Raw genomic sequence first — 18,099 nt, 5'->3', positions numbered from 1 at the left:
ATAACAGTTTGATACCCAACTAACGACCAGCTGGTTTAACGGATAGTAAGAGTCCAGATTTACACGCAGGGAACAAGCAAGGTAAGCTCATTCCACGTTCCTATCTATCACAGGGTCATCTCCCTTTTGCATACGCAGAAACATATATCTTGCAGAAGACAGGAATATTCTCGGAACACGTCGGCATCTAATGTGAATCTAGAGCGAGCACCCCCGTGGTGCACCAACATGCTAAGCCTGGCAAATAAACCGATCCTCAGAAAGATTGCCAATGACCTGCGACCTTTCTGATCCACTATATCGACTTTCACGGACGATTAAATATCGAGTAATACATCTTTACCTTCTGTAATGGCAGACCTCCGACATGTAATTAATATCTTCTTCAGCGCATATTCGTAGAACACTACTCATTGTCCACTGTTACGTGTGAACAGTATTATTCAACATTGATTCTAATACGTTACTCTTTCATGCAAATTATTTACACTCTTCGAATCTATTTCAATTACATGATGAGGAAAACAGTTACTTAATTAACCGTCAAGCTATGAAAATTTTCTGACTTTCCTCTGAAGAAACGTTAGGAAAATTTATAGCTGGTATTGAATAATTATAATAAAATTTTTAATAGTAACAGAAAATAGTAAAGCTAATTAGAGATGAAGAAAATATGTTGACTATTGAAAGTGTTTTTGAATACGATTATAATTGTGTTATCACAATCACCAAGATAGCTGGGGAGAGTCCACTTGAATGTACGTCTTTAGTTTTATTTTGTGATAACTCAATTTGACAAAAAAGGTCGACATCATTGTCAAATAGAATCTATGGTTATGATAATATGAGGACAACGTTTAGAAACAATAAAATTTACCGAATTTAGATACATCAAGCATTTATTTAGTATGTCCTTATATGAGGACTCCATGATCGAAAGAGTTAAGGTAAGTTGTACCAATATACTCTAAGGTTAAAGTTATTATACTTTATGATAATGTTAATTAAATAAACCCTCCTATTGCACAACTCTATTACCTTACACAGATAAGAATTACCTTTTTATTATATGTTCGCCATCATTAAGAAGTTAATAACCTCCAATGAACAGATATGTATTTGTATAATTTTTATTAATTAGGAAACCATATAATATTTTGAAACTTATTTAAAGTAATTATAATTTCGTCATAATACGATTTTCTTATTTTTCTATGCATTATTTTATCCAATTATGAATCAGTTCAATATAACAAAAGCTTCTATAGTAATTCTAGTAATAAGTGGTAAGTGTATAAGGAAAGAAATTTGTGTAATTTATTAAGAAAATTCGCTTAATTTTCATGAATATTTAATTATGATTAATCAACGTGCCAATATTACTCCTCATACTAGAATGTATCACAATGTGTTACGACAGCGAAAACTCAAAGGTTGAAGTGACTCTTGTTTTAATAATACAAAATCAGTTTCTATGTGCAAATAAATATAACAACCAATTATTTTCATTATCTGAGCAAAACTTATCGATAGATTATAGCCAAATCAAGAATTTAACCAGTCATTGATCATTGATACATAGTGAGAGCCTAATACGAGTAATTCCAAATATTCTTAATACCTAATTTTTAAACTAAGCATTTTATTTTCTCTTAAAAAAAAAATAAGAAATTATTGTCACTAATAATCTCAGCTGTTGATGCAACTTAAAATTCGTAAATAAGGAAACTAGTCTTAAAAAGTAAATTAAAGATATAAAGCGATCCTCAGTCTCTAATTAAAAATTATTAACAGAAAGAAAATTATTTCATGTCGTAGAACTTTTGTTTTATAAAGGGTTAACGATCTAAAATTTGATTCTCTTATTTCTGCCGTAAAGAATTTATTATATACTGGACAAAAATACAGTACCTAATAGTTAAGAATGTTAACGAAATAAATACGGTTTAGAAAATTGTTCGTCATTATTTTATATTATTACGTAATTAGAATATTAAAAGAACAAATACCACTTTGCTAAATTAACTAATGTTTTAAGTAGTTACAAAGTGTGTATAAAAGTATCATAATAAATAAGAATGTAAACACGCTATTATACACTTAAAAATGTATGTTACTTCTGCTTCATACAAGAGACCGCCTCAGGAAATAAGAAAGTATGTGTGCCTACAGGCACCCTGCTGTTCAACAAACGAACTCAAACATTTCTCCACAGGAGCCAAATCACAACAGAGACGTCTACCCTTCACTAATAACCTATGTGTCGATCGATAGGCTATTGACTGAAACGAATTCCACGATCAATTATAATTGACGGCCCATTTGAAGCTGATTACGAGTTCAACCGAGATGTGCGTATAGTTTATCGAATATTTTAAATCAAACGAATTATATTTAATTGTATTAACCTTGAATATTACTAGCGAAATTTTATGCGTACGTGGGTCACTATAAAAGTTTCGGGAAAGCATCTTTGTAAGGTAAGTTGATCGCATCAATTCAAAATTCGAAGCATAGAATCTTTTATAGAAGATGTTAAAAACATTAATTGATCAATGAGAAAAAGAATGAAAATAGTAAGGAAGCTGAGAAACCACTAAAGAAACATGAGAATATAAAAAAGGAAAGGAAGTTAAGAAAAGAAATAACTATTAAAAAAAGAAAAGAATACTTCCTCAAAGAGCAGATCAGTAAAAACTGGGTGCAGTGTGAAAGTTGGGCTTCTTAGTCCGCGTTATATACCGATCAACAGAACATCGATTATTTAGTTCATGATATTTGAAAATGTGTTTAACACTAGGACTACCAAACGGATCAGAACAACTTATTTTGGATTCGTATTTTTGCAATTTTTTAAAAGACACAATGTTTTTTATGGTTCGCTAACATAGATTCTAAAATATAAATCAATCGAAATCTTAATGAATGCAATTTTGGAATTTGTACAAGGCCATACATACAGGTTAAGCGATTTGATTGCTCGGTAGTTTTACTGTCAAATAAAAGTGTTGTTCTATTTAACACGTTGAATGCCATGGGAGTCACCGGTGACCCCCGACCAAATCGAATTACTATAGTTCACTCAATGAAACGACGATTATATGAAAACATTTCTATATTATAAATAATGGTACATAATACAGTGACATTCAGCTAGATGAACGTGGAATAGTAATAATAGAATTCGATCAAATGATTTAATATTTTATTTTTTTCATTCGGCGTATTTTCCTCTGTGAAATCGTGCGGCGTTCAACGTGTCAAATGTGTTTTATTAAGATTATTAATTATTTAGATCTTAAAATATATTACTTAAGAAGATGTTTGGTACTAGACGACAATTTTTCGATACATTGCAACTTGCAATTTTTTTATTCATGATAATTATTAATATTCATGATAAAATTTAGAGGAAACGGTTTCTGACTCCTTGTTAAGCCTCATTCTTACTAGAAATTTCGTTTTTCTAAATTTAAGTTTTATTAAAAATTGGTTAAGTTATGGTAAAAGAAACTTAAGAGTGTTCAACACTGTACGACCCCCTCATTATTGCAATTAAATGCCAATAAGGACAATAAAAATCATATTAAAGTTGATATTAATGATTTTCGAATTTGATTAGTTTGCAAAAATGTAAAAAACGTTTATGAAATTGGAAATCAAAATCTATGTAAGAATTCACACTTATAGAACAAGAAGATTATTATTTATCAGAAATATTAATATACTAACGTGGAAATGTCTTTATCCTTGTAGACCTTGCATATAAAAATTAAATCCATTCATTAAGAGACGATTCTCGTATAACTAGTCTAAAAGTCGATTTTTTTTTAGTACATCCATACTATAATATTATACAAATATGTTCTTAAAATCTTTGAATCATGTTTGAGAAAGTAACGAAGTTAGGAAGTCATTTAATGTCACGCGTCAATAGCTAGTGATAATGGTAATAATGTAATGAAATAAAATGGTAATGGTATCAACATTGAAAATAGTACAACTGTGGGAAATGTTAAAAGACGAATGGGTACTCAACTCTGAAATATTTAAAAAAAGAAAAAAACAAATGAAATTTAATTATCAAAATCAATGATTTAAACTGTGAGTACCTAGAAACTGCAAACGCGTTATCCTCGAAACTATATTTTTAAATTTAAATTTCGTAATATATTTCTCTAGTGATTATACTTTTGATTTGTAATATTTTCATTCATATAATCCAAACTTTTCAATCGCAAAAAGTTGAATTTCCCATCAGAAACATAAAACTTAGCTAATTTTTTTAAATTTTTGTAAGAAATTAGTATATCCCAGCACAAACTACCTAACTTTAAGAAACCTTCTTAGTTTTTACATTCTGATGATTATTTGTGCAACACTGCACGCGAATAATTGTTACAACGCTAACGAGGGTAATAATAATTGGATGCAAATTGATTTAATAGTGACAAAAAGATAAATAAAAACACTTTTCCTAGTTTCCAAATGTATCTTTGTAGCCACAAAATAACAAATTTCTATAATTAATAATTTTAAACAAAACTTGAAAAATTAATAGATTTTACTGCTATAAGATGACATAAAAATCCATGTTTTCATCAAACTTATTCGTACACTATGAATGCCAAGTATTTATAATAAAAGTAAGCATATGAAATTAAAAATTGTAAAGATTGAAAGACATTCTTATATTATTTCCAATTTACGAGAATCTTACGAGGACAAATTTTTATTTACTCAGTTCCCATTTTCTGAAGCCTGAATTCCAAATTGGAATTTTTCATAAACTCTCCCAAACCGTTGATTTGTAACTTTGATTTGAATAATTATATAGTACCACCATCGGTAAATGTTATTTGAAATAAAAAGTGCTGTATATCGTGCTGGCCCATACCCGGAGGACACGGTCGTGAAAGAAAAAAGGTGGGGCACACGAAGAGAGATGGGTAGGAGGAAGCACCCGGTATTGCATGCCACTCCCTGGTGAATGTTAAGGTTGGTTTTCGGGCTACTAGAGTAGTCGCGAAGTACGACCCGAAGCGACGTGGTTAATGTGGCAATATGATATATAAGCGGGAGGTACGTCGGCTCAAATAGCCTCTGGTAGATGGCTCTCCTTTCGTGTTCCTGTGACTTCTAGTAAGAACGTAAACACCGCTGGAAATATATGTAAGAGCCGCTGAAACGGGAAAGGACCTTAACGTTCAGTCGTGCGCGTACATAAACACGAAAATATCGTCAGTACATACGTGGAGCGCAAGGGCTTTTCAGTCGGCCGATTACTGCCGCCTTAAATCAATCGAACGATTGAAGTTCGAACGTGGCTGGTATCGCTCGCTATTTACAGCTGATACACGCATAAACACTCATAAACATATACTTCCTATACGTATAGGTGGCTCGTGAAGAGTATTACACGACACGGAGGATGGGTGGAAGACGATTAACGACATCTTACATTCCGCGGCCGATAAATCACCAGCCACTGTAAATGGACTCGGCTTAGTTATCTCTCACCTTGCGTACCTCCGAGAAGTGCTGCTGCCGGAGAAATTATACGGGGATATTGCGGCGCGTGTATTCCATCGGTATCTGTAACTGCGAAATATCATACGCAGGCTACCGTGCCTGCGGCGTGTTGATCGTACTGACGAAAAAATTGCTGATACGATAACTGCCTATACGGTTGCCAATCTGCCGGCACCGAAACAAACTAAGAAAACATGGAAACTCGGCAACCACGTGACCTTGACACATCACTCACCGTATTCCGACTTCTACGTACGCGTTAACAACACTTGAATGTGCGAACACGAATCGCTGCCACATGGAGTTGCGTCTGTCGCAGTGCAAGGAACATAACAGAGGAAAAATACGAAATCCCTACAGTGCTGTATGACTTATTCATGTCCTAACGAGGAATGAGTAAGGAGAATCATTGTGTTTACGTATTGAGGACCCTGAACACTTTCTACTTACTTCCACTGTTCCACGAAATGAATTGAACTTTACCAAAATATCTTAGCGAGCAATGACTTTCTTAAAACATGATAGGAAACACGATTTCAACGTACTTACACTTATTGTTAACAGTTAACAACAAGATATTTACACGGTTCTTTATCAGTTTATGCATATATGACAAATTGTATATATATATGGCAAGAAGTCTTTATGAAAAATTTAGGTTACTGTTTCACAATAATTTATACGACAACGGAAACGATTTAAATGAGATTTTATTATCGTAGAATGCTAGATCTCATAAAATTATATATCGTTAGCGTCTGTATTACAAGTTGTAGTATTACCTCGGAACACGTTAGGTGTTTTTCATTGAGTTAGGAATGCAACATTTTTACTATGTACTTTACAAATTTGCAATATACAACAAAAAAACGCTTAATTTCTTGAATAACTAAGAGAAATACAAGACTTTGAAAATCTAAATTAGTGAAGATAAATATTAGCCGTTATTGGGTTTGGTTCAATAGGGAGCCCTTGCCATTCATAACGAAATTATGCTAATAAGTATTTTAATGGTAATTATTAAAAAGAGGGGCGTCTTCACTGATTTCAGTGAGATTGAAATATATTGTCAAGGTCAGGGGTATCGAACCTATAGCTCGTAAGCCACCTAGGGTCTTTCTCCTCACGGCCTAGTGGCGAGAATTACCCTCTTCATACTTACTTTCATCTGTTTGTGTTGATCACTACATAGAGCTGTTGACATACAAAGCCTCTGGTAGCTTCTGAACTAAAGGTAATAAGAGAAGGAGCTGATCGAAAGTCACTACTTAGCGGAGAGGCAGTACGGCACCCATGGTCAAGGTTATTATTCTGAACAACTTTTCTCCATATACATTACCGTCACTAAGCTTCAATTTCTGAGGTGCATTTTATAAAAATATACTTCATACTTCTTAAAAGGTAACCTCACCGATTTTAATGATTTCTGAATTTTTTCATATTATATTCGAGAACGTACAGGTCAATAGATGACATTTCAATCTCATCGACAATTTCTTTCATTAAAAATTATTTATTTATTTAAACCCAAGAAGTAATATATCACTGAATGGCAAACTTGTCGAATGTGACACTTATTCATATCGTTTCTTAACGCTAATTATTTCTATTACTCTAATATTTTACATTGTAACTGCTGAAATTCTTTCCAATTTGAATCCAGCGGTCTTTTTATGAACATCTCTGAAATAAAATAAGGCCAACAATTTTGTAAAAGAAAGAAGTTGTCCAAACCTCGATTTTTACAATATATATGAAAATCATATTGTAAAGAGACTCTTATTCCGACAAGTATAGTCATTGAATACATAGACATATAAATATTTTTGCGTACATCTAGAAATAGGGAACTAGTGTATGGAAAAGTTGCCCATGACAACATATTTTGAGGCCATTGAAATCAGCGCAGATACCCCTATTTCGAATAATTACCATAACAATTTTTACTATCTTATTAATGAAACATACACGCAGACTTACCTTCAGCACTAGTAGATAAAAAATCATCCATCAATTTAAAGAATCTGAAACGGAAAAGAACAAATACATTTACATAATTAATTTATTCAATTAAATTGAATATTTTAAACGTATAATTAAAACATGAAAAAAGTTTATGTTTAAGTATTCATTTCCTTTTTTTAAATTGATTTTATCAGAGATTAATTTAACTTTCTTTGCAATAAATAAAATAATAATACATTCAATTAAAAAAAATAGATTTGAATTAAAATAAGATAAGAGCAATAAAACAAAAATATTGAATGGACCTAATTTCTTGTCAAAAATTGTCAAAAATTGCATTTTATTAAGCACGCAGTCTAAATTAAATACAAACGTATTTTCTGTAAAACTGCTGTTTTCTTTAAAGGGCTTAGGAGCTCGAGCTATATACGAAAAGTAAACTTCATGTTTCACATGCTGCTTGATACTAAAATTTCAAGTCTGTTGAAGCAGCATTTTGTAATCCAGATTCTCTATTGTTTTGTTATAATGAAAAAAATGCCTTTTTCTGATTTTTTTTATTTCTCCAATCTTGAAACGAATTCGCATAAAATGTAACGGGTAAAATAAAATGTATTAAAATGGTTATGTAGTGACGTTAAATTTCATTTTTTAATATATGGTACAATACTGAAAGAATTTTACAAATATATTTATAACTTTTCAAGAACATTTATAATATTTAAGATGAAAAAGTACTCATTTTGTAAAATTTCAAACGCTTATGCCCTCTTAACTACAAAATGTTAGGGGAGCGGAGGAACTCAAAGGAGCAGTTACTCAATAAATTACTGTAAAATGATAATTGGTATTCAGCAATAACTGTAAAAATGTTTTAAATACCTCAACCAATTCATTATCTGCAGTTTGTACAACTTTATATTAATGTAAGTGTAATTTCTCATTTCGTAGTTACTAAAATTCGACTTTAGTTACAACATTCACCTTTTATTATAACACTTCTCAATTAATTAATAATTGGCCCCAAAACTAGTATATTACATAGAAAACTTATCCATAATATTAATGAGTACATAAACAAAAGCAACAAAATACCTCCAATGATTAGGTTTATATAAAAATTTATATTATGTATTTCACGATAATAAGTAACTATTTAATTAAATAACAAGTGCAACCTAAAAGGAATTGCCTTTTGGTATTAATGAGGACAGTGAGAATTCTTTCTGTCATAAATGTATCCTGTAGCTTATTTAAGGTTAATTCGTCTGATCGAAGTTCCATGTAATTTGATTAATAAATGTGCTTGAAAAGGGAAAGAAAACTATATTGATAACCGTGAAATCGTTCGAATCTCTCTTTCTGAAAGAGTGAACGTAGGATGAATTTGATTCCACGAAATGTTGCCAGCCATCATTGTGTGAGGATAAAAGAGCTCAATTGTGCTACTCTATAGAGGTCTAATAGGGCCGTTTTAGTGCCTTTCGTCCCTTTTACCTTCCAACCGGATCCTCTATGCCATCGATTAGTCTTACACGACTAGAAGCACTAACTCATTCACCGACTTACCAGCTGCTTTCTATAATCATTTAATATCGATAGATTATGGGGAGGATACCTTTAACCTATTATGTGACCGACCTATAATGACTATTAAGAAGGATGAACTTTTTCCAGTGTGGTTAGTACATGATTGCATATTGGATAATAAACTATCAAAAAATTTCGTCGTTGTTATTTTATTTTGAAATTTATCTTTCCAAATCCGTCTTTTTCCAAATTTTAATACTATCGAAATTAATGTTACAATATCGTAAATGATGAATGAATAACTCAAGAATTATTCATCAGCGTAATAATACATATCAATGTAACAATGTAAATTTTTTTATTATGTAAATTAATTAACTTTATACGTTTATTATACATTGGTGAAGTTTTCCCGTGTACAGCATGTGTAATGCACTAATACAGCGAAATATATTCTTTAAAATAAAAAGCCAAATGTAAAATGATAAACTAATAAACTTGTTACTAAGTAAAAAATAGGGTTAAAAATAATTAAAAAGAAATTCCTATTTTACTGAACATATAAAATAAATAAGCAGTTAATTAAAGTGTATCTATTTTAAGATGCTATTCATAAGTGATTAGAAGAATACTGTACATTTGAGTTCCTTCATACCCTGTACGGAAGAAATCTAAAGATTTTAGACTATTTCCCACTGTCTTACTACATAATACTACAAATAATATTTTGATTATAATAATCTCAATTTGTATCGAATAATAAAGTTTGATTTTATCTTGAATGTAATTATTATTTACATTATCGGTTGGTAAAACCTTTCTTATGATAACGTTTGACACCATTAAGTGAACATGTATAACTATAGCACCATAAATACATACTTTTAATCTGTAATGTAGGTAATTTTGCTGTATGATGATACATGAATTGATAAGTAAATGTGTTAAGGAACAGATCAGTTTATAAATGCTGAGTATTTTGTATACTGACTGTAAATGAGTTAATTCAGTTGTAATTTTGCTGCTTGAATTTCGACAAGTCTTGTATGCCTATAGTACAATAGAATGACTAGATTTTATAGCTCCATGCAAGAATAAGGTTTATGATATATTGGTCGTTCAAGTGTAACGTGTATCTATAAGATTATATCAGTAACTTAGCTTTACGAATTTATTACAACTAACTGTACACAGAGGTTATTTCTAAATAATAAAATGAAACTCATTACATCAAATATAATTTCGTTGACTTTATACTTGGCGGAACATTTTAAGAAAAGTAAGTATACATTTCTTATATTAATAATCTTACATTTTTTGGTATAATATACGGGGTGTCTAAAAAAATTCTTGCCAAATTCACCAAGGCAAACGAAAAAATCTTAATAAACATGAGAGCAAAAACCATTAGTTTTTAAAATCTCCAACTACGTAGATTTTAATATTGTCTTTGTGTAAAATGTAGAACTTCAACGGCATTATTGTGTTTTACAACTTGTAAGAATACATATTTCACTAATTTATTAATCCATTCAGTTCCGACCCTTTTTCACTTTCAAAATTTGTACTCGTTAAAGATATTAAAAGGAAGACAAAGAAATAAAGAAAGATTGACTTTAAATATTGTTATTTCATCAAAGAATTAGTTTGTTTTCCATGTTTAAAAATTAAGACTATCAAAAACTTCTTGGTCTTTGGCATTGTTAAAGTCGCATGCCGTGTGAAATTCTTAATGAAACTACATATCTTTTAACGCATAACATTCTTAATAACATAGAAAATTTCTCATTAAATTATTTATCGTAGTTATATTCTCTTAATACTTAACATGTATATATTTCCGGTAAACTCTAAACCGACATCATCCATTAAAAGCACATCTTCTTGTACCAATATAAATGATCCCTTTAATTTAGGACAGTACAATGATCTTCCAAATATACAGGACAATGCAACGATCTTGCTTCGGGGAAATGACAGTTACATCACGTAGAGTCACGGCAGATCTATCAAAAACGAGCGTAGTACCTCCAGAGAATGAAATATCGAAAAATGGCTGCTGGAGATCCGCGCACTGCGGCGCCGGCGGGAACGTGAAAAATGACGAGCGTTAAATTAATTTGACTTCAAATTTGAATTACAGATTCGACGTGGACGAGGCAGTGTCTCCGGACAAGGCGCTTTACGTTCAGGTCAATTGGAATTTCCCCATGGAAAGAACCAGCTATCGAAAAACAACCGCGCAGACGTCTTCCTCGTTGTCGGCATTCTGTTCCTACTCATCGTTTCTTACTTTATCAATACCTTGAAAGCTATATGTATGAATCAAACGAACTTACATATTCATAATACTACTGTTGAACCATTACTAATCCAATATTCCATCTACATTTATTTCAAGCGTTCACAACGCTGTATATAAAGGAATAAGGTAAAATTGACATTATTTTCATTACTTGTTAATGATCATACAGTATGCTTATAATATTTAATGTATTAAGCAGTATGTTTTTGTAATATTTAATCTACTAAATAGTATGTTTTCGTAATATTTAATTTTCGAATTGTGTACACTTCATGCCTTTGTTTCTTAGAATTAACTATTTGAGTGTCAGACGGTGTGATCGCGGTTCTACTAATTATTTAAAATTACTGAACTATAGATCTGGAGAGTCAAATAAAGTTTAATTATTTATCTTTCTTTATTTATTTACGATAAACACGATCACACCATCTGGTATTTTTTAATAAAACTTTTGTGAAGACCTTTGGCTTTCAAACGGTTAAACAGTTGGTCACAAACACTTCAGACGTAACACCGAAATGCAGTAAGGAGGACAAAATGAACAGTCGAATTCCTATTTTTTCTTATTGACTTAAAAAGATAAGATCAATTTTCAACATTGAAGACTCATTCTTTTGCTAACCGTTCTGCAGTAAGTAAAGTATACAGACTCGCAAGAAAAGGTATCGTACTCGGAAATTTAAAAAATTATGAAACTTTGTGTGTAAGTAGAGTAAGTCAAGCCTAATACATTGCATTTTTTCGTGCCAAATTTCACTTTAAAGTGATGAGAGCACCCCTTGAAAGAATGCAAATTTTTATTTCCCATGATTATCTTGAAAACAGTAAGAGATGGTGGAAAAAAGTTTAAACAAAAAATACATTGTCATTTCACATCTATAAAATTGCAAACTAAAATTTTTCAAAATTTTGAAACTACCTTTCCTTGTTAGCTTCAATCTACAACTTTATATAGGATAAGTCGGGTAGGAATGGTTCACTTTTTTTACAAATAACTATTACAGAATAAATATCATTGATACCTAACAAAAAAATGTATTTTATGAAAGTAAATACATATAAGAAAAATAGTTAAGATCGGGTCATTTCACTTGGAGTTATCCTACTAGGATTTACGAGTCATGTTACACATACTGTACGTAACTAAGAGTAGACGTGTGGGGAAACACAGGGGAGAGAAGGGCATTTCGCTGTATACTTGCATGCTTTACGTGACACGATGGAATTAATATGTGTGACCGTTTCACCTAAAACTGAAAATGCATCAGACAATGGTCGGGCTTCTTCCATTCCGACCACTTAGACCCACATTCCTTTTCAGCACCTTCTCCTGAGCCATGCACCATACATTAACCCCTTTCTCTAGGATTTCTTCCAAAGCTACGTTTGTTAGAGCTATTGTTAATAATTTACTGGAAATAAAAGAGAATTCTATGCTCTTCTCATGTCTACATTTACTCTAAACATTCAGTATTGATAATAACCAACTAACATTTAATTTTAACTCAAACGAATAGAATGATATTTATATTCACTAATTTCTGTTAGAAATCTTTTATCGTGAGTTTAACAGAATAATGTGAGGCAAGAGATTAAACTTGTCGCATGCTAGATAATTTTCGTATGTTTTACATACGACGCCGGAGATTTCACGAAACATAGTATTCATCATGGTAAAATATAATACAAAATTATTACTTAATATCACTGACTTATGTTACGTCATTAATAATATTGAAAAGTTCGCAAATAATTATTATTTATATGAGCGAACTGCAGTGATGTGGTTAGGTGTTACCGATTATCCATGCACCATCGAAAAATCGAGTGGTAGTCATTAGCCATGAATGACACCAGAGCATTAAATGTATTAATACTTTATATACGAGCCTTTTAATTTCATGACAATCTACTGTTGCTCCTAATAAACATTTTCGTGTAAGAGTTATCTAAGTAATAGTTATTATTATTATTATGCAGAATTTGTTTCCAACTACAGCATGTAATTCAAACAGACAGATTCATGAAGAATTATATGAATTTATAAAGGAGAAAGGAGAATATAAAATAATTCAATAAATCCTGAAATTTGGCACCATCCCTGTCAGATTAATCCCATAATTTACTAGCATATTATTTCGCTGCCAAACATGGACAGATTAAAAGTATTAGGTCAAGACTGTAAACGCAACATTATTACTGCCAATATTAACACTTAGCCAATCGAATGGGAAAATCAACCCATTTTTGCTTAGCAACGCATTGCCTTTTATTTTGTTTATTTTTTCTTTTGTTATTTTGTCAGTCTTGAACTGGAGTTACTTGTAATTCATCAAATACCTTTCCTTGCTTTTATAAAACAAAGTTTTCAACAAAATCGGTTAAACAAGTGCAATCAACCAGTTAACATTCAACGATGAATTCTTTATTTTTTCAGATAAACATGTAATTCTTACTTTGCTTTGGTTTTTCATTAAAATATACCCTAGGTACATTCGTCCTGCGTTTAATGAGTACACACTTCATTTTTTGATTTTTGTTTCTTGCATTTTATGACTGTTCGCATATAGGAATTTCACACATATACAGGTACAAAAAGAATGTAAATTAATCAAAATCAAAATCGGAAATTAAAGTTCCCATCAAAAACGATATGCAATAGAGGGTTAAAGTTACCTTTTTAAAGAGACATGTATCATACATGTTTCCTTGTTTATATAAGGAGAGATTTGCTCGATAAATGTAAACATGAATAACACACACATCGAAGGAAAGCTTCTGACCTCCAAGGCACATTATTCGGTCCGCATAAATTCTAAAAGGTTTCAGAGGTGTTGCACGTCACTGGGTCCAACTAAAATAAGGAGATGCTCGTGAAACTGCGAAGAGACATTTATGGCAGCCCGATAGTCCCTGCGTAAGCGGAGTTCATTTGAATAAGACCGCGTGGTGTGTGGTCCCGTTCACGCACTCATTGTACAGACGATTGCACGCGAACCTTCGCAAAATGAAAACACGTGTAACAGCAAATTCCGGGACATGATTACCTAACGTCTATTCCTCAAACATTGAGCAATTACACAATACAATGACGTTGAAAAAGTTTGACCTCAAATAGAATCTTGGTGACTTCTGTTTATGTAACATGTTCAAGGAGTATTATACGTATTTATACATATTAATTACATCGCCATTCGCGTATCATCAAACACTCAGAAATATTGCACAGATTATAAATTTGGTTAACCCCTTGTTTTATAATGTCAGACTGGCGGTGAAGATTTGGAATAGAATTTAATAAATATAAATACACCTGACCCTCGATTTACGCGGACTTCTTTCATGCGAGCCTCTTTTTTACGCGGTAAATTGAAACACTATTTACGCGGTAGTTTTTACGCGATCTGAATTTAGTAACAGCAAATAAAATATACTTTTGTTTTCTAAAATGTTATTATTATTATTATTCCTTTTGTTAAGTTATGTGAAATAAATATGTATTTCTAAAACTTATACCAGCTTTTCTCTTCAATATTTTTTTTTTCTCTTGTACAGACAGGCTCTATTTACGCGATTTTCGTTCGCGTAAAACGAAACGAAGTGGAACGGATTTTCGCGTAAATCGAGGGTCAAGTGTATTATTCAATTTGTTTAAATTTAAGTTACATATTATTTTTCTGTTATCAAGGATTATGCTTCAGAGCAAACGTTGACATAGAATATGCCTAGCATTTTCCCGTTTCTTTTTTCAAGAAATTATTAATAACAGAGTTGTTAGATCGATCATTATTTAGAAAGAAATCATCAAAATTCTTTACATAGTTTAGAAATAGTGATAAGTTGCAAGTTATGAAATAATAATCAGTATTTATTTCATTTGTCATACTGCAAATGAAAATGAAATGTAAATGAAAGAACACTCGATTTTAAGTGTTATTGCTTTATAAACAGTTCACCCGTTGCACTCCGCAGGCGCCAATATTGCAACATCTATAATCTGAACCACAAATCCAGTAGTACTGTTCTGGTGACATAAACTTTCAATTTATCTAACATTTACAAGAAAAAAAAACAAAACGATTTCGAATATCCATATGCTAGTGTTTACTATTGAAATTCAAAATTTTAAGGATATAATTAGAAAAATAGAACCACTGTGAAAAATGATTATTCTTGACAAATATTATAGAAAGCACCGTACTTTCGATATTTTATAGATTTTTTCTTTGTGCGTGAATTCTGTGCAATTGTGCATTTCCAAATTTCCCATAAATGCTTAAAAATCCACAGTCTAGTTATAAAGTGATCATTTATCAATTACATTTTTAAAAATTCCTAGAGTGCAAAGATTTCAGAAATTTATTAGCAAACCGTAGGTACCAATTAACACGTTCGCTACCAGCGTCACATATTTGTGACGGCTCTAATCCTATATTTTACATAATGAAAATGAAATTAATCCTATAGACATTGTTATTAGAAACTATAAACTACGACATTATATTTAGGAACTCAATGACTTGTTTGTTTCATTTTCTCAATATTTTGTTTAGAAGATTTATTGATTTGAAGACAATATTATAATTGAGGAGACCGTCATCGAAATAAGCGCTGGTAGCGAACGTGTTAAGACGATACATTAATTATAAACAAAGTAAATGCTATCCAAAGGGGAAAATAAATAAAATACTATAATACAATATAATTTTTTACTTCTGTGTAACATATATCGCTTAATAGTCTTACAGATTATAACGAAAATATTTCGTAACTTGTGAACGGGCATGAAGATTGAAGTGAGCAATGGGAACAGTTGGCTGGTAGTAGATGTGATAGTTGAAAGTCATTTTGTACTTGTCAAAATGTAACCTTCCAGTTGACCGTACGTATAAAAATCAATATTGGTGATAAATTTCAAATAAGACATTCTATATTTATAATCTGTCCAAAAATAATAACAAACAATGTGTTCGTGTCACAACGGTACGCAATGTAGCGGAGAATATTTTACTGCACTATCCGAAATTGATCCGTACGTAACCTAATTTAAAAATGTTCAAAAGTATGCATGGTAATTATACTAAATTAAGACCTGTAGTGTTTATCGGACAACTAAAAATAAATTTCACAGAGAAGCTTTAAATGGTACTATGTGAAAGGCCATTGCAATATTATTGTTCTAATTAACCCATTTGCATCACAAGGAGTTATGAAAAGGAAAGCCCTTATCACCAATTCTTTTTAAAATTTTATTTAAGTAGAAAAATTACAAGTAAAAAGAACTTCGTATTTCGGCATTCTGTAATAAAAAATAGAAAAAATAATATAAAATAATATATAAAATATAGTAAAACTTACATAAGAAAGAATGAATCGCAAAGATGAGATGTTGATGTTAATCTCCTGTGACAATGATCAACAAAATTGAACGCATACATACGGTCCAGTGACAGTGACTAGAAAAATTGGGCGTATATGTACAGTAATGATGCAAATGAGTTAAACTATAAAAGTTAGCATCTGTAATAATGAGAATATGTGAGAAATTTTATAATTGGCTTAATCCAGATCACGAATGACCTTTCCAATAGGTCACTGATTCGTCTTGAAATACTCTATCAAAATGTAAGTAAAAAAAATATGCCCTTCCATTTAAACAAAAAAAAACAGAGATGACCTTTATATCTCCTTGACCCCTCCACCTATCAAAAAACTAGTAACATCGGATGATCAGTCTCTCGATACCAAATAATTTTGGCCTGATGCATTTTTTCGTATCACCAATAGCAGCCAAGTTATTCAGGTGACCGGTTTTAAGTGCCTCACCCTGTATACTGTCACTTATAAGTCATTATAAACCCTTTGCACTCGAGATGCAACTCTCAATTTTTATTTAATCCGACACAACAAAAATCATCAAATTAAAAATTCAGTATTAAATTTTGCATAATGCATCAACATATGAAACATTGAAATAAAATAGGCCTGCCCCTTAATTTGTGCTAGATTTTTCTTTATAGTAGATTCTACTTTATACTAGATTTAACACCTGTGTATGTGTTCTGCAGATCAGCAGCTGATGTAGAAGCACTGCGAACATCGGAACGAGCACGAATACGGGATCGAACACCGGACCGAACACCGATCCGAACACCGGACCGAATGCCGGACCGAACACCGGACCGGACTCCAAATTATGATGAATTTTGTGCTGCCGATTGCCTTGCCCCATCGACCCCCAAATCTCAACGTATCATACCGCAGGTGCCGCTTGCACCTCTTAGACAGATCACACGGCGTCCAGCTTTAGCGTCAGGACTAGCTGTAGCACGTCGTATAGACGGTACGTGAAATTATATTACTTCTTCGGGTATGATCATATAAAATAGATCAAAACTGTTACCAGAGTAAAGATAAACTCCGTATAACATGGCACTTCTATAACACGGTTTGAGAATTGAGAAAAACCCTCATATAACACGGCATCCTAGAACATGGTTTCATTCTAACACGATTTGCGAGTGAGAGATTTGCTAATTAAAATAACTTATAATACTATTAATACATTAAAATTTGAAAATAGCAATGTTAATTATGTAATCTTTATTAAAACCCAACACAACACACCTCAGTACCTCAAATCATTATTATTATGACATAGCATTTTCTTGCACTGAACACCTCAAATAGTCCATTTTCATGTTTATATTTTATATTTGTTTTACTATCTGTAATTTTTTGTTGATTATTGAATTACTTAATTAAAT

At 31.6% G+C, this 18,099-nt stretch overlaps 1 protein-coding gene across 1 annotated transcript in view; it reads right to left on the bottom strand.

Moving 5' to 3' along the window:
• The window catches only part of LOC116430766 (uncharacterized), a 119,692-nt gene that overhangs the window by 14,860 nt on the left and 86,733 nt on the right, over positions 1 to 18,099 (bottom strand). The window contains exon 6 of the mRNA XM_076374316.1: positions 7,513 to 7,556. Within this exon, the coding sequence (XP_076230431.1) occupies positions 7,513 to 7,556 (44 nt within the window). The remainder of the gene's footprint in view (positions 1 to 7,512; positions 7,557 to 18,099) is intronic.

Source organism: Nomia melanderi, chromosome 2 (genome assembly GCF_051020985.1).
Source record: "Nomia melanderi isolate GNS246 chromosome 2, iyNomMela1, whole genome shotgun sequence".
NCBI classification, from domain to species: domain Eukaryota; kingdom Metazoa; phylum Arthropoda; class Insecta; order Hymenoptera; family Halictidae; genus Nomia; species Nomia melanderi.
Note: the sequence above shows the minus strand (reverse complement) of the source record. Positions and strands in the feature narration are given on the sequence as shown.